Raw genomic sequence first — 17,427 nt, forward strand, 5'->3', positions numbered from 1 at the left:
TCTGAGATCTCAGTCCACGATTCTCAGTCATAAAGGACTACATAAAGGGTAATGAGGAGCTCTGGCAATGTTAAATGTTATACGTTGCCCGACATAATTAAAATTATTGTCCAATTCACCAGATGTAATCTTGCCCCAGTGGCTCCCAGTAATTCTATGCCCAGCTCATTGTCCATCTGTAGCATCTGGAAACTATGTGCCATCTGGGCAGTATATAACAGTTCCATCCACTTTGTTTTTCTGTTATACATGGCTAAACCCATCTCTTTCAAATGACTATGGATTCTGTTGAGGCTTTTGGTTGTTTACAGGACAAGAAGTGGTGCTTTATGTTATCTAATGATGGGAAGAGCTTCCCATCAACAGGGAATCCTTCTAAGTTGTGTCTACACAGGCCATCTTGTGGCAGAGATAGCAAAAACACCTCTCTCTTGAGTTTATGTCTTGAAACTCAGTAGGTCATGGAACAAAGTTGTCCCTCTGATGACATCTGTTATAGAATTCTATCTAATTTTAACATATGCACAGGAAGCACCCTATTTCAGGACTTTTAAGCTGCATTTTGTTCCACAGAGCCAATTTTAAAAAATAGCATATGATAGACACAGTAAAATCTTGCATTCTCTATACAACTTAGTCTGTTTGGTGATTGAAGATTTGATCCATAGCAGAAAATAATGTGTGAAAGAATGTTTTTTTCTTCCCTCATGCTTTCTTCTTTGCATAGACAACTCTCCTCTAGATTTTATAGAGAAAAGAAAATAGGCATGTGGGATTGGAATTGCTAGTGGGTTTTGGTTCCTTCCTTCCTTCCTTCCTTCCTTCCTTCCTTCCTTCCTTCCTTTCTTTTTGGGTAAAATTATCATTCTTGTCTTCTGTGAGACATCTCAAAAATTGATTCCTGTATTCTTTTAAAATGGCATTGTTAGACCCAGGACACTCCTGAAGGACTTATAGGAAAGAATGCTAACCACATTGAGAGAAAGAACTATGGGAGTAGAGATGCAAAAGAAAAATATCACATGTATATATGGGTATGTGATTTGGGGTTTTGGCTTTAAAAGATCACCCTATACTAAAAATGAATATTATGGAAATAGGTATCAAGTGACAATGTTTGTACAACCCAGTGGAATTACTTTTCAGTGCTGAGAGGGGAGAGGGAAGAGAGAAGGGAGAGAAAATGAATCATGTAAACATGGAAACATATTTAAAAATAAAAATTAATTAAAAAGATAAAATGGCATTGTTGGGATAACTAGGGGACACAGTGGATAAAGTGCCAGGTTTGGAGTTGAGAGCACTTGGGTTCAAATCTGACCTCAGATACAACTTGGCTGAGTGTCCCTGGACAAGTCATTTAACCCTGACTACTTAGCCCTTGCCCTTTTGTCTTAGAGCTGTTACTAAGACAGAAAGTAAGGGTTTTTTTTTTAAAGTAAGGGTTTTAAAAACTTAAATAAAGTAGTCTTGTTTCTAGAGTGGATTACTTCTGTTAAGTATTTGATCAGGTTCAATGGTGCTCACCAAATTCATTTTACCTGCCATTTTCACTTCTTTACAAAATACATTTAGGTACTAATGTCCAAATATGGTGTACTCCACTATAGTGAGATTAGCCTATGAAGAAAACACATCTATATGTCCAAAGATATCTACAGGAATGATGGTGGATGTTTTATTTCATATCTACATGTTGTCTTCCTAATTTAATCTACAAATGATTTTGGCATCCCATGACTTTGCTGCATCTCATTTTTCCTGAAGCAGCTTCCCATCATTTACTGCTCCAAATCTTTCATCATCCTCTCCTGCAATGTTTTGCAAATGAGTTCATACTCTAAACTGATGCTACCCTGAATTGCTGTCTCTCTTAGTTTGATAGGGCATTCTTGGTGGCTTTTCCCCCATCAATCAGTGCCTTCTTTTGATTGCTGTGACTTACCTAAGGTTCAAGGTGCGACCGATGCATGGATTTCTACTTGCAGATGGGGAATTAAGTGACGGATCAGGTCAGTATTATTATTAATCTCGCCATGATTGTAGCCTACTGGAATTATAAGCACAGCTCCCATTGCAGGAGACTCTTCCTAAGAAGAAACTGTACCCCAGGTAAGCCTTTCTAGTACTAGTAATGCTTCCACACTTCATCTCTCCCTCCCACTCACAAGTTGTATCGGGGGAGTTGAAACACTTACCCTCTACTACCACTTTCAGACTCTCCTATTGCCATCACAGTAGCCATCTTCTGAATTCTTTTACTGCTGCCAAAGGTCTGACCTTCCCTCCTAGGAATCCAGGTTTATAACCCCAATGTCACCCTCAACTCCTCTTTCTCACTTAGTCACGTATCTTAGATCCTACAGTCATGTATCTAAATGGTTGCTTTGTCTTGTCATTTCCACCCACAATATCTCTGGTATGTGTCTTCTTCTGATAGAACCACTGGTCTCATTGGAAGACCTCTTTCCTGGATGGTCATAATAGCCTCTTAATTGATCATTCTGCCCCAAGTCTTTTTTCCCCTTGCCTGTGCCTGCTAAAAGGATTTTCCAAACATACAAATCTGATCATGCTACCCTGCCTCTACCCTCAAAAAGCTCCAGTGGCTCCCTATTACCTCCATTGTCCAAGATAAGGTCCTTTGTTTGGCATTTAAAACTCTTCACAACCTTGGGCCCCTTCCTCTCTTTCTGGTCTTCCTATATTTTGCTCCCCTCCACTCTCTAGCTACAGTCTGGGTCATCATGGCCTTCTTGTTCTCCTTGTCACATACTTTATCTCCTCTTGCTACATCTGTGTATTGGGTGTTCTCTGTGACTGGAAGGCAATCACTGGAGGGAGGCAGCTGGTGATAGTGGATAGAAAGCTGGTTCCAGAGTCAAGAAGACCTGAGTTCAAATCTAGCCTCGGATGCTTACTAGCTGGGTGACTCTGGGAAAATCGCATAACCTATTTGCCTTACGTTTTCTTGACTGTAAAATGAAGATAATCATAATAATATCTATCCTGCAGAATTATTGTGAGGATCAAATGAGATGCCATACGTAAAAACACTTAGCACAGTGCCTCATATGTAGACGCTTAATAAATGCTTATTGCTTATTGATTAAATCCCTGGAATTCACACAGAACCAGTACCTTGACATAGTGATCTTTGGAGCCAGTCACCACAAGATCATGGTGATTGGAAGTCTGGTTGACCGTCAAGCACATCACGGGACCAATGTGGCCAGTCAGCTTCCCAATGGGCTGGAACCTGCTTGGGGAGGAAAGAGCCCGAGTGGGGCACTCAGAACCAGTCCTCTGGCTTAGGATGTAAATAAGGACTGGGGACAAGGACCAGCCTGACAAACAAAGCAATATGGCTGGATGACTCTGAATCCAGTTTTGACTAATCTTCAGATATCCCAAATTGATTGTGAAGGGGTCAGATTACTCAGGAGAGGCTAAGGTCCAAAAGCAGAAGAGAATGAGATGATTCAGGGAGAATAACGACTCTAAATACTCAGCTGCTTCCCCAGGTTCCCCTCACCTATCCAGAGGAATCCCCAACCCTGCATCGCGATTCATCCATCTCCACCCCTGACCTGTTGAGTTCCCAGACTCGGACTGAGTTGCCAGAGGCAGCATAGAGAGTGGTGCCTGTGGGGTTGAGGGCGATCTGGTTGATCTGGTGTTCCCCTTGAGCACTGGTGACGGTTCGGTTGGTGGTGCTTGCGCAGGCGTCTCCAGAGATCACTTGGCCCGAGGACCTGGCAGCCCGTTAAGGAGTACAGTTAGACCCAGCTGTAGCCCAGTGGGCCACCTCCAGCCTCTTGTAAGCATCTCCTACTATCTCCCCTTTTCACTGACAGTGACCACTTCCCTGGATCTCCCACCCTCAAACCCACTCATCTTTGGATTTATGGTATAGGTACCTTTTGGAGCTGGCCTAGACTTCTGATCCCCAGCCTTAGTCTGCTATTATCACATCCTTTAACTGTCTGCATCTTGGGCTCTACTCAGATCGTAAGCCTAAAGTGGAGGAGGTTACAGGAGGGCTTAGGGGAGGGCAGGGACTACGTCTCGGAGGCTCACTCTTCACACTGCCTGCAGGTGAGCGATGCGCATGGGCTCATGATGAAGAGCTGCCCATCTCTGCCACTTCCTAGTGAACCCTTGGATAAGGGTACCTGTTTAGTGTCATCTAAGCCTTCCGTAATTCCCCAAGGGTGGCGTGCTTAAGGGAAGCAGGAGGCTAACAGGCAAGCTGACGGAACCAACCTCACCTGTTCTAGTGACATCAAAGGGTTAGGTGAAAACAAAGTTCCAAAGGAACCCCGAGGGACTCATGATAAAAAACTGCTACCCACAGTCAAGGAAGGAACTGTTGGAATCTGACTGCAGATCAAAGCAGGCCATCTTTCACAAGTTTTTTATTATATGTGTGATTTGGGGAACATGGAAATACAAATTGCATCAAAGCACTGATGTAACCTGTTTCAGATTATTTAGCCCCCCAAGGGGCAGGGGAGGGAGGGAATTTGAAAAGAGATAATTCAGTTAAAAAAAAAAAAAGAAAAGATAAAAAGGGTTATGTTAACTGGTGGTAGCTACACAGTGCCCTGTTCCTGGATTCTCTCCCATCTGGCAGGGGGACCCCTCTGCTCACTGTACCACTAAGTCAAGCCAAATTGATCTAAGCCAGTGATTTCCAAAGTGGGTGCCACTGCCCCCTAGTGGGTGCTGCAGCGATCCAGGAGAGCGGTGATGGCCACAGGTGCATTTATCTTTCCTATTAATTGCTATTAAAATTTTAAACAATTAATTTCCAGGGGGCTAAGTAATATTTTTTCTAGAAAGGGGGTGGTAGGCCAAAAAAGTTTGGGAACCACTGATCTAAGCTCTTCTAAAGTGTTTCTACATGCATGGCCCTGGATGGACATGTGGAGAGTCCTTCTGAGCTGGGGAGCAATTAGAATCCCATGGGTCTGGGGCTAGGATGGGGAGGTACCTACGTGAGGGTGCGGATGCACTTGGCAGAATCCCGGATGTCCCACACCTTGATATAGGAAGTAGAGACGGAGAACACCAGACCCAAATGGCCACAGTACTTGATAGAAACAACATTGTTGGGATGACCCTTCAGAGAGGCAATCTCCTGCCCCGTAACCAGGTTCCACATTTTGCAGCTTCTGTCTATAGGGGAAGAGACCCCAGGGCAGGCATGGGTTCATTTGCCCCCCCAAAGCACAAGACTTCCCTACCACTTTGTATACAGGAAGGGTACGGTACTGGGCACCAGGAACTTAGTGGAATAGAAGAATCTGCAATCCTAGTCCTCACACATACAGACATTCATATAAATGACATGAGACAGAAACAAACAAAACCAATGCAACTAGAAAGAGTTTTGGGTATTAAATACTGGGATTGAGCAAGGGAAAGGTGACAAGGGTGACAAAAGCCAGGTTAGTCAAGGAAGGTTTTCTGGGGACAGCTAGGTGGCTCAGTGGACTGAGGACTAGGCCTGGAGCTGGGAGAGTCCTGTGTTCAAATCTGGATTCAGATACTTCAAATTCTAGCTATGAGACTCTGGGGAAGTCTCAACCCCAATTGCCTAGTCCTTACTGGTGTTTTGCTTTGGAACTAACACATAGTATTGATTCTAAGATGGAAGTTAAGGGTTAAAAAAAAGACTTCTTGGAAACAATGTTGACTAATTTTTTGAAGGAATAAAGAGACAGAGAATAGTTAATAGAAAAGGAGTTCCTAGGCAGGGAGAAGGGCTTAAGTGAAGATTTGGAGATAGAAGGCATCGAGGTATACCTAGGGGCAAGGAGTTCTATGGAAAGCAAAGAGGCTAAACTGGCAACATATGAGAAATTGTATACACACACACTTATTATAAATATAAGGAAGGCCCACTAAGGGCGCCCCTTAATTCAGATCTCCTTAGTGAGCTCTCAATAGCTGGCCAAGATAAATGGAACTTAAGAGACACAGTAAGGAGACCCCCCCATCCCAGAAGTCCCATCCCTTCTCTCCCTTTTGGTCTGTACCTCACATACCTTTTGATCCTGTGAAGAGCAGCTCATCAGTGGCATCCAAGCAAAGAATGGGCTTGGTGTGACCCTCAGCCACTGAGACACACTGCAAAGGAGCAGTCCGGGCACTCTTTGCTCCACCGATGGGGCTGATGATTCCCCTTTTCCAGGGAGAGAGAGGAAAAGAAATTAGCTGGGCAGAAAGGCAACCATAGGCCTGAGCTACAGTTCAAAGGAAGAATGATGAGGAAAGAATGAAGAAGGGAAACCAGAGACCAATGACACAGTCTCACAAAAGAACTCCAAACAATGTGTGTGTGTGTGTGTGTATGTGTGTGTGTGTGTGTGTGTGTGTGTGTGTGTGTGTGTGTGTGTGTGTTTTGGATTAGGGAGGGAGAAAGAGGAGGAAAATATCAGTTTTATAAAGGCCAGTTTCTCTAACAGTTATCTATGTGGACCTAAACCAAAGAGGGGCACTATGGGAAGAGGTAGAGTCTGACTTCTTGAAACTCCCAGTTTGATAGGAAAGACATGGAGCCTACCCTAATAGGGACAATAAAATATGGAAAAAACTAAGACAGAGAAAAAAGAACAGAATCCAAAAGCAGTTAAAATTAGAAACCTAACTACTAGATTTCTCTTCCGAAATGGTTCCTTCTGGGTTAAAACAGCTTGTCTGATGTCTGATTCCCTTCATTAACGCATGTGGGGAAATAGGAGAGAAGTGCAGACAGATTGTCTGACAACTCCTCGTCACCATTCCCTTTCCTCTATTTAGCTCTCAGGAACTAGGCATTATTACTCAGTTTTTGATGGCTTAAATATGCTAAGTAATGAGCCTACTGCACACTCACATATAAACACATGTGAATGAAGACACATACACATCTACCTTTTATTGGGTCAGTGCAATCAGTTGTCACAACATGCCAAATACTTTTCAGAAATCTCAGATTTTGTCTCAGTACACACAGATTTAGTTGGGTTAGGCATTAGAGCTCTTGGCATATGAAAACTAAATCCTTGTTACTCCAACTATTTCCTATTTAGATCTCCTAGGAAAAGGAGATTGACTTTATTAGGAATTCGCTGAATCTCAAAAGTTTTAGCTTCTTGTCTAAATATGATAGGCACCCAAGAGATGTTCGTTGACTGAAGTAGATTCTAAGAATAAAGATCCATTTCTCAAAAAAAGTAAAAGTGTCTCAAATATAGGAAAGAGAGTATATATATATATATTCATATATATCTATCTCTTGTCTCTCTCTATTTGCCTCTTTATCTTTCTGTCTGTCTACCTCACTCATCTATCTATCTATCTATTTATCTATCTATCTGTCTGTCTGTCTGTCTGTCTATCTATCTATCTATCTATCTATCTATCTATCTATCTATCTATCCATCCATCCACCCATCCATCCATCCATCCATCCATCTATCTGTCTATCACCTACCTACTGATCTGACTATTTATTTATTGATCTACATATAGGGAAAGAAAAAGAGAAAGCGTTTGGAGGGACATGTGGCATAGTGAGTAGAGAAACTGAATTGGAGCCGGAAGACCTGTGTTCAGGTTCTGTAGGGCTTAATCTCTGACACATAACTAGCCATGTAACTACCTCAGTGACCCAGGCAACCCTCGAAGTTACACATGAGTTACCAGTCTCCATCAATGGAGGAAGTTTTACACACCAGGATCACATCAATGAAATCACAAATGTGGACCAAACTTATTATGAGGCTCACATATGTAATCTTTTAACATGGAAATCCCCACATACATGGAAAGTATGGAAGAATGAAAATAACAGTGCTATGGTAAATAGTGCCATAAAAGGGCTTAAACTCAGTAGAAATAATTTTTATATGTGTATATGTATATATATATATGTGTATATATATATATATAAAACATGTATCTATATACACAAGTTGTACATGTATACACACATATAGCTACTGGAAGGCCAGAGAGAGACACAGAGACAGAAAATAAGAGAGTTAAAGAACAAAAGAGAATGAGAAATAGGGAGAATGAGAGATATTAAGAGAATGAGCAAGAGACTGAAAGGATGAGAATGGGAAAACAAGAGAAAAGCATGTGAAAATGAAAAGAGAAAGAATAAGAGATAGGGAGAACAAGAGAGATAACAAGAGAATGAGGTCAAATGATTTGTCCATTCCCACAGGTATCTTTCAGATAGCACAAAAAATTGGACAGAAAGACTCAGAGAGAATGTGAGAAAGGGCAAGAGAAAATGAGAGTCAAAGAAAGAATGAGATGGGAAAGAGAGAAAGAGAAAGAGACAGACAGACAGACAGACAGACAGACAGAGACAGAGCACAATTACTAAAATGTATTCTTGTGATAGCCCTTTCAAGGAGCAGATCCTGTTGAATATGTGGATATATGTAGCTGAAATCACATAAACACAACCTGTAGTTCATTCCCCATTGTCTTGAAGGATACAGTTATCACTCCATGGATTGCTGCTATTCATGACCTAGCAGAATTCCCAGTGCTATACCCTCTCAATTTTCCACACTAGTGGAGAAAAGTTACAGATGATACAATATAACAAGAAAGTGATTAAAAAAAACTCAGTTATTTTTGATGGTGAAAGAATCTGATTTCTAGTTACCTAAAATTGTGCCTCTGCTCTCTGCTCCTTACTCCCTTTTTGTACTACCTACTTAACCTTGGCTCAGCTCTACTCTCAGGACCTGGGCAATGATGGAGGAGGGCCAGCACTGCCAAAGATAATTTGAATATAGAACCATCTGGAGCAACTAGGTTGCTCAGTGGATTGAGAGCCAGGCTTAGAGATGGGAGGTCCTGGGTTTATTTCAAATCTGGCCTCAGACATTTCCTAGCTGTGTGACTCTGGGCAAGTCACTTAACCTCTACTGCCTAGCCTTTACTGCTCTTCTGCTTTAGAACTGATATGTAGTACCAATTTTATGGAAGAAAGAAAGGAAGGAAGAAAGAAAGAAAGAAAAAGAAAAGGAAGAAAGGAAGGAAGGAAGGAAAGAAGAAAGAAGAGAGGAGGAAAGAAAGAAAGAAAAAAGACAGAAAGGAATGAAGGAAGGACAGAAAGGAATGAATGAAGGAAGAAAGAAAGAGAAAAGAGAAAGGAAGGAAGAAAAAACAAAGAAAGAGGAAGGAAAAAGAAAGAAATTAAGAAAGGAAGGAAGGTAGGAAGAAAGAAGAGAGGAGGAAAGAAAGAAAAAAGACAGAAAGGAATGAAGGAAGGAAGAAAGAAAGAGAAAAGAGAAAGGAAGGAAGGAAAAAACAAAAGAAAGAGGAAGGAAAGAAGGAAGAAAGAATACAGACCATCTGAGAACTGATAGCCTAGTGGAAAGGTCCACCTTCCTTTACCCAAGCAGGTTCAAGGATAAAGACTGGACAATGAAGCAGAGGATGCTATAGAAAGCCTCACTGGAGCTCTCACCCCAACTAAAGGGACTCTTGGCCAGCACATCAGACTGTTCTCACCTGGAGCTTGAATACATGATGCCCAAAGACTAGAAGTATGGATGTTTTTTACAATGAGTTTTGCTATGAGACACTGGCATAAGGGGTTGGGGATTAAGCCCTGGCTCTGTTTAGTTATTCATTATGTTAACTGCAAGATGCGTGTGGGATTGGGCAAATCTGACCTCTCTGGACTCCAGGTTCCTCATTTGGAAAAGAAGACTGGACTGGGCAGTGTCTGGGGTCCCTTCTAGCTCTTAGTGTTATGATCCTATGTTTGAGTCTGGATTCCCAAGGTGGAGTGCATGAAGAGGGCAGTCCAGTCAAACTAGCCTTCCTGTTGATCCCCATGCCCGATCCTCTACCTCCTGGAGTGTCTGGAGTGCTCTCCTTCCTCCCCTTCATCTCTCAGAAGCCTGAGTTTTCTTCTAGACTCAGTTCAGCTACCACCTTCTATATTAAGGCCTTTCCGGATCCTCCAGCAGTTGATTCTTCCTCCACGTAAATTATCTTGACCTTATTTTGTATGCCTTGTAAGTGTTGTCCCCAGATAGACTGTAACCTCCTTGAGGGCAAGCTTTTGTCTGTATTTGAGAGGCAATTAGGTGGTGTAGTAGATAAGACTGCTTAAGACCTGAAATCAGGAAGACCTGAGTTCAAATCCAGCCCTAGGCATTTAGTAGCTAGATAACTCTGACCAAGTCCCTTAACCACTCTCTGAGCCTCAGTATCCTCATCTGTAAAATGGGGATAATAATAATAGCACCTATCTCCCAGGGTTGTGAGAATAAAATAATATGATTATTTGTAAAACACTTTGCAAACCTTCCACATCATGGGGGTTGGGGCAGGGAATGGTGGCCCCACAATCTGGAAAATTTGTAAAATTTTTTTTCTTATTCTTTTTGCAAACTATAATTTTTAAACTTATTTTAACTTTAAAAAAGAAATTGTAATTGTATATTTATGGTATTGAAAAATGAAATATGTTGACATTATACAATACTATACTTATATTTTATGTATTTCTGAGATTCTTTCTTTCTTTTTTTTAAACCCTAACTTTCCATTTTAGCATCAATACTATGTATTGGTTCCAAGGCAGAAGAGCAGTAAGGGCTAGGCAATGGGGGTTAAGTGACTTGCCCAAGGTCACACAGCTAGGATGTGTAGATGATCATACAGTGGGTGTCAGAGGTAGGACTTGATGTCTTCATGTTTTCAAGGCCAGCTCTCTATCCACTAAGCCAAGCTGCCCTTATTTCTGAGTTTCTAAACTTTTTCTGAGTTGACTGCCAGCCTTCATGTTCTCATCTGTGGCTTCTGCAAAATTCTGTCCCAATTCCCGTTTAATTTCTTAGGCTGATTTATGATATCTCCAAGCTGCAATGGGGGAAGTCACAATGTGGAAGGGACGCCTGTACTATGTAAATGCTGGTGATTACTGTTACTCCTCTCCCCACCTGCCCCTCCAACCTAGTCCAATGCACTTAGACAATGCTTTCTAAGCCTGAGCCAATGACTCCGTAAGGCTGGAGTCCTGGGCCGATGAGAGAAGGACCCTTTGAAGGAATGTTCTGTCAAAGGCTAGGACTGGGAAGCAGCTTTGCTCGGCCCCAGCGTGTCCCTTGGTGAGCCAGTGCCTAAGGCAGCCACTCTATTGGCACATCAGTGGTCCCCTCTGGGGCTCTGGACCTCAGACAAAATGAAGAGCTGAGCGAATCGCTAAAAGCAGGAGGCAGGAGGAGCAACAGCGGAGAGGCCAGGAGCTTTGTATCAGCTCTTCCTCCACTCCCCTTCATGATATTGGGGGGTGGGGAATGGGAGTTCGTGCTCCACAGCAGACCTCACTCCTCTGGAAGAAATTCCCCCACCCTCTCCAAAAGTATAAGTTAAATGGAGGAGAAAGCAAGAGCTAAAATAGCGTGCCCCTCATCCCACCCCATTCCCATAATTCCTTTCATTCTCCAATGCAGCAAGAAGCTTGGAGCTCAACCGATGCCATTCAGCAAACCTGAGAGGGAGGAACCACCTCTGTGGGTGGGGGCAGCAGGAACAGGGTCTACAGAGAACCAGTCACTCAGGGCTCAGGGAGAGGAACAGGATGCAGGATCCAGGGGTGACACAGGATGGGCAGCATGCAGAAGGACAAAGGGAAGGAGGGAGAGAGAGAGAGGCTGGGCAGGCAGAAGAGAGAGACATCACTGATGGGGAGAAACAGAGAGAGAAAGGAAGAGAGACGGGGAAACCAAACATGAGCGCTGTACCTCAGGACCTCCGAGATAGAGGAGTCGCTGTCATCAGACCTGGGGAGGGCAGAAAATTAGCTGGATTAGGGGGTGGGGAGAGAGGAAAAACAAACCAACAACAAAAGGAGAAGAGGCAGCAGCAGAGTGGGGAAGGTCAGAGGGTTATTTTCTTCCAGAGAGAGGCAGAAAACTGAGGGGAGTGGGTAGGATTGGAGAGGGCTGCAGAAGGAGGGGAAGAGAGGAGGGGACAAGGAAAGAGATGAGGGCCAGGCCTAGAAGCTAGGGTGCCAGGGGTGACTCCTTGTGAGGTTCAGAGTCAGGGGGACCCTCCTGACTAACTGGTCTAGGAAGGTAGGAATTAGGGGAAGAGGGCTATTGGGAAGAGATGGGAAAAGGCCAGCCCTCGATTAGGGGTAGGAGATGGTGATGGTTCCTGGGCCCTGTTTGTCCATTTCCGAGCTCTCCAGCTGCCCCACAGTCTAAGCTGGAGGGCACCCTGCCCTCAAGCCAGTAGCACCCAAATCTCATCCAGCGAGAGCCATGATAATTTTGCACAGGCCAAAAGGAGGCAGCCACCTTCTCTCCCAGGCGCTCTCCCCACCCTCCTGGCATGTAAGCCAGATGGAACAACCATACTGGGCAAGAGCTGGGAGCTAGCAGCAGATCAGCCACGATGGACTCAGCAAGAGCAACTCCTGAGCCCGCCACCCTTCAGTACCCAGCAACTAAGTCTTAGTTCTCAGAAACCCTCATGGAACTGATTTGCCGAGCCCACTTGGGTTCTGGAGGTTCCTCTGGGGCCCCGACTCCCCTGCATCTGCTTCCCAGGCTTATTAGTGCCAAGGCACGAGGGCACCTATACCCTCTACACTTAGACTTTTCTTGCTCTGCCATCTCCACCTCCCAGGGGGCTCTCTCTCATGGTAGCTGGGACAAGGGCAGGGGCTGAGCTTCCCACTCCATTCCTTATGAAGGAGCACTTCTCACCCTTCTCTGACTCCAGGAGGAACAGAAGTGGTCAGAGGTGGGGAAGGAGTCAAGGGAATTAGGGCTTTAGTGATCTGAGGAGGAAGCTCAGTGTTCACTGAGGGATTTTTTTCAAGTCCAAGGTGGAAGATTCTGCCAACAAGATGGTCAGCACTGGGTGTGGGGCAGTCCTGACACCATGGAATAGACATCCAGTTTCTTCCTTTGCAAACTTGGACCACCCACACAAAAGGAAGAGCCATCCCGCCCTGTCTAGCAGGAGGGGCTGCCCTGACTCTCTAGACTGGCTGAGTGGAGACACCTGAGGCCAGTAAGCTGCAGGGAGCCCAAAAAGGAAAGGACTTATCAGAGCTAGCGGGGAGTGGGGGAAGGAGCTGGACCAAACAATACCCCCAAGGCCAGCAGTACCTAGAGTGGTCGCAGATGCCTTCATTTCTTACTTCTAGGTCTGTGAGGCAGACCAACTAGACAATGGATTGAGGATAACCAAGAAGGCAGAGCCGATGGTGCCCTGCAATGGCACCCACCAAAAGAGCCTCCTTTCCTACTAGCAACCTATGGAATGCGTCACCAAGGGCCAAGGAAGCCTGTCTGAAACATGTTTGTCTTAGAGACAAAAGGGAGTACTTAAAGTCCCACTACTGAACAGCGGGGATCCTGGCTGTGGTCCCCTGATGCTGAAGCATAGGAGAGGGGGGCCCAAAGCCTGTACTGCAGAGCAGCAGTATCAAAGGGGCACACTGCCCTCATCGTGGGCCAGACCCAGAACAGGGTGAGGGATTGCTCTCAAATTTTCTTCTCTGCCCCTCTGCCCCCTGCCCTGCCACCATCCTATCTACCAGAGGACAAGAGTAGGACCTGAATAGTCTCCAGAGAGGATGGATGACATTAGGAGGGACATCAGGACCTTATGCTTCAGAGGGGGCCCTGGGAACCTAGAGGAAAGGGAGGGAGGGAAAGGAAGGGAGAGAGAGGGGATTGAACTCCTTGTTTATCTCTGGGATCTAACCCAGGCTCGACTTCCTCTCCCCTCCTCCCCCACTACTGTCCCCTCCTCCCCCTGGAGCCCAGCCCTTGAGCCCCTAAGGCCCCAACTCTTACTTGTCCAGTGCTGACCCCTGGCTCTGATTGCTGGTGAGGCGAGAGAAGACGTTGCGGTCATTGCGGGGCCGTGTAGGGGGGGACGAAGGGGGTGTGAAGGCCATATCCGAGGACCTGGAGAGGGGCCAGGAGCAGAACAGGGGGACTCACTAGCTTACCAGACATCCCGTTCCATTCTGAATAGCTCTGTTAGGAAGGACTGCTTTACATAAACTGAATTTTTCCGTTTGGGCCAGACCTGTGTTTTCTCTCCCTGGTGTCTAGGACTCCCTCTCCTAAAGCTACCCGACAACAACTCTGTGACTTAGGGTGGTCTTGAGAGCCATAGGTGGGCAATGAGAGATGGAAGATAAGAGTTTAAACAAAACAAAGAAAAGAAGTTACAGATGAGTTGTTGAACCGCGTTGATAAAGTGGGCTTTCTCTTCTGGAGTTCTCTATAATGTTAAAATCTCAGGTCTGGACAAAACACAAAACAAAACAAAACAAACCAATAAAAGAGCCCATCGTCTAACCTAAACCTCTCAGACTACAGTTTGTTTTATTTTATTTTTTAAAACCCTTATCTTCTGTCTTAGCATCAATACCAATCAATGGATTGAGTCTAAGGCAGAAAAGCGGTAAGGGCAGGGCAATGGGGGTTCAGTGACTTGCTCAGGGTTACACAGCTAAGAAGTGTCAGACCACATTTTAAATATATTCTCTTGGTTCTTTCTTGAAGGCAATAAAACACCAATGAGAGTAGAATATTCCTTTGAATATATATCCAGCTCATCTCTCGGGGCTAATGCCCAAGGCACCTGGACCTTTGTGTTTATGTTGGGAGGGGAACGTGGGGATGCTGAGCCATCTTGTCTCACTCCTGGTCCATGTAAAAAGTAAACAAGAAAGATAGTGGGGTTCAACTGTGCTACCGGTTCCAAGGCGGAAAAGGGCTAGGGAATGGATGTTAAGTGTCTTGCCCAGGGTCTTGTAGCTAGAAAGCATCTGAGGTCACATTTAAACCCAGAACCTCCCATCTCCAGGCCTGGCTCTCAATCCACTGAGTCACCTAGATGTCCCCGTGAAATGACTTTTGAGAAGCAGGCTTACATTTTCAATTAGGGTTAGGTTAAGTCAATATGAAAGTTAATTTGCATTCTCTGAGTCCACGCCTGGGAAGGAGAGGAAGGCTATCAGGGATAGCAGAGTCTGAAGAACCGAAAGAGCAGTCAGAAATTGTCCAATTCCATCCCATTGGCAGCATACCAGAGAAGTCGTCATCACGTCTCTGCTCGAAGACTCCCCCCAAGTGAGGGAGAACCCATTGCCAACTGCCCAAATCCACTTTTCCCACTCTAGAATTCTCCCCCGATGGTCTCATGCCTCTGCCTTCTGCTAACTTCCTCAAACCCTCTCTTCCTTATAACACTTGCAAGGCAGCTAGTGGCAGAGGGAAGCTTAGAAATCTGCCAGGGATGCTCATATACACGGATCTCCTCCCACCGGAGACACGACATACAATATGGAGGATTTTGTATCGGCTACCATCCTCTGCACCTACCTGATAGGCTGCCCTCGGTCATAGGATTTCCTGCGGGTCAGAGGCGAGGTGTCAGAGCCTCGGGATTGCCGTGGGCTGGATGGAACACATACAAAAATGGATAATGGACCCAAGAGGATCCCTAAGTCCGCTGGAACCCTGCTCCCGGGCTCCTTCCCCCCGACCCTCCCTCCCCTGGCCGCATTCTCATCCTTACAACGTGCTGCCACGGGTGGGCAGGCTGATGGTGCGGGAGACCTTGTCTCGGTAGTAGGGGTCTCGGACGGAGAAGCCCACCCCGTCCTCTTTGATCTCCACAAGTGAGGCCAGAGATTTAGTGATGTTCTTGGTGGAGATGTCCAGCGGGGGACCCAGGCACTCGGCTGACACCGCCTTCATCTGAGCAGACAGCTTGGGCTCCCCCTGGAGAGGAAGAGGGGGACGGTGGGTCTGCTTAGTGGGATGGTCACTAGGCAGTTAGGGATAAGAACTGCCAGGGTCCGGTTTCTGGAGACCGGCGAGAGGACACTCCTGGGCTAGGACTTTAGGGATGGAGCCCCACCGTGGCTACTGCTGCAGCAGGAGGGAAGAGGGCTGAGAACACTGAACTGGAGTCAAGAAGACCCAGCTTTGAAGCTCACCTCTAAATGCCAGCTGTATGACTGTATGCAGGTCTCTGAGCCTCAGTTTCCCCATTTGTGATATGGGCACAAGAGTCTCTGTATTATCTCCCTCACTGGGTTGTGATGAGGTTCAAATGAATAATGGATGAATAAAGTGCTTTGCAAGTACTCTACGAATTACGGAGCCACTATTATCACCACTATTGCTCTTGTGTGGATGATCTTCACCAACCCATTGGCACCTATTTGAAGAGCTGCTACTAAGGCAAACCTTCCCCTGGGGAAAGAAGACAGAAGTAGTGCTGGGCTGGAGACGGAGGAGGGAATAGGGAAGGCCCTCAGCAAAGGGTGGAAATGGCCGAGCAGATATCAGGTGGAGCCTTCGAGTCACTCACCTTGAATTTGAAATCATCATGGCTGGTGGAACCCTTCATAGTGAAGGACTGGGAGAAGCTGGGGAGACAAAGAGGACGCTCAGGGCCACTCTGTTCTTTGGCCACATTCGCACTGGCAGTGGGCATAGCCTATTGGACCTGAGATCACTCCCAACCCCAGCCCGGGGCTGCTTCCTGTCACGCCCACCCCAGTCCCCTCACCCAGCCTCCAGCATGCTCTGCCAGCTGGATCCTTGTTGTTTCCAGGAGGGAAACTCACCTCCCCTCTGAGAACTCTGAGATTTCCTCGTCTGTGCTGGCATATCCATTCTCTGTGAGAAGGAAGAAGAAAGGTGAGAGCTGGGGGAGTGGGGATGCGGGCAGGAGAAGCAGGGCTGCTCCCATTCCTTGAAGTTGTTGCCTTTGCTGTAAAGAGGGCTACGGTGAGGGTAGGAGGAAGAGGGACTATATCTTCCATGACTGGGGAATTTCCTTTTTGATACAACCCTCACCTCCCAAACCAAGAGCAAACTGGCAATCTTGACAGGTAATTCTATGAAACTGGGCTGAGCATCTGGGGAAGGTGAGGCTGAGTAGCTCCTCCGACTCCTGATACATCCAGGTCTGGAGAAATACTGATGGAGAAGATGAGTTATTGGGGAGCCCTCCTTACCTTGCTGCACATTGTGAATCAGGGCCTGCAGTTCCGGGTGGGTCTCAGCCTTCTCTCGAAGGGCATCCAGGAGAAGGTGGTTCTGAGAGGAGTTGTTCATATCTGTTTGCCTCAGTCGTCCCTCCAACAGTCGAATCTGGGCCTCTTTCTGGGCCACCTGTAGACCCTAGGGAGGAAGGAGCAGCCAGGGGTCACCTATTCCTGCCTGGGAGTGGCTTGTGTCCTGTCTCCTAAGACTCTCTCCCCAACCCGTCTCCCTAGGAGCCTAGGAGTGTCCTTTCTCCTTTGCCTTTCTAGATAGCATGGGGTCAACCAATAAGGAAGGAGGAAAGATAGACCGTTCCCACCAAAAACAAACAAATAAATAAATAAAGGAGGGAATCCTTCTGCTC

General features: G+C 45.8%; 1 protein-coding gene across 1 annotated transcript in view; it reads right to left on the reverse strand.

The window, feature by feature from the left end:
* The window catches only part of KIF21B (kinesin family member 21B), a 75,155-nt gene that overhangs the window by 4,677 nt on the left and 53,051 nt on the right, over positions 1 to 17,427 (reverse strand). Inside the window, exons 21-31 of the mRNA XM_044674918.1 lie at positions 17,036 to 17,201; positions 16,643 to 16,694; positions 16,384 to 16,441; positions 15,583 to 15,788; positions 15,387 to 15,461; positions 13,845 to 13,958; positions 11,775 to 11,813; positions 6,054 to 6,190; positions 5,001 to 5,181; positions 3,591 to 3,755; positions 3,142 to 3,259 (exon numbers count right to left, since the gene is read on the reverse strand). Of these exons, the coding sequence (XP_044530853.1) occupies positions 3,142 to 3,259; positions 3,591 to 3,755; positions 5,001 to 5,181; positions 6,054 to 6,190; positions 11,775 to 11,813; positions 13,845 to 13,958; positions 15,387 to 15,461; positions 15,583 to 15,788; positions 16,384 to 16,441; positions 16,643 to 16,694; positions 17,036 to 17,201 (1,311 nt within the window). The remainder of the gene's footprint in view (positions 1 to 3,141; positions 3,260 to 3,590; positions 3,756 to 5,000; positions 5,182 to 6,053; positions 6,191 to 11,774; positions 11,814 to 13,844; positions 13,959 to 15,386; positions 15,462 to 15,582; positions 15,789 to 16,383; positions 16,442 to 16,642; positions 16,695 to 17,035; positions 17,202 to 17,427) is intronic.

Source organism: Gracilinanus agilis, chromosome 4 (assembly GCF_016433145.1).
Source record: "Gracilinanus agilis isolate LMUSP501 chromosome 4, AgileGrace, whole genome shotgun sequence".
Taxonomy (NCBI): Eukaryota; Metazoa; Chordata; class Mammalia; order Didelphimorphia; family Didelphidae; genus Gracilinanus; species Gracilinanus agilis.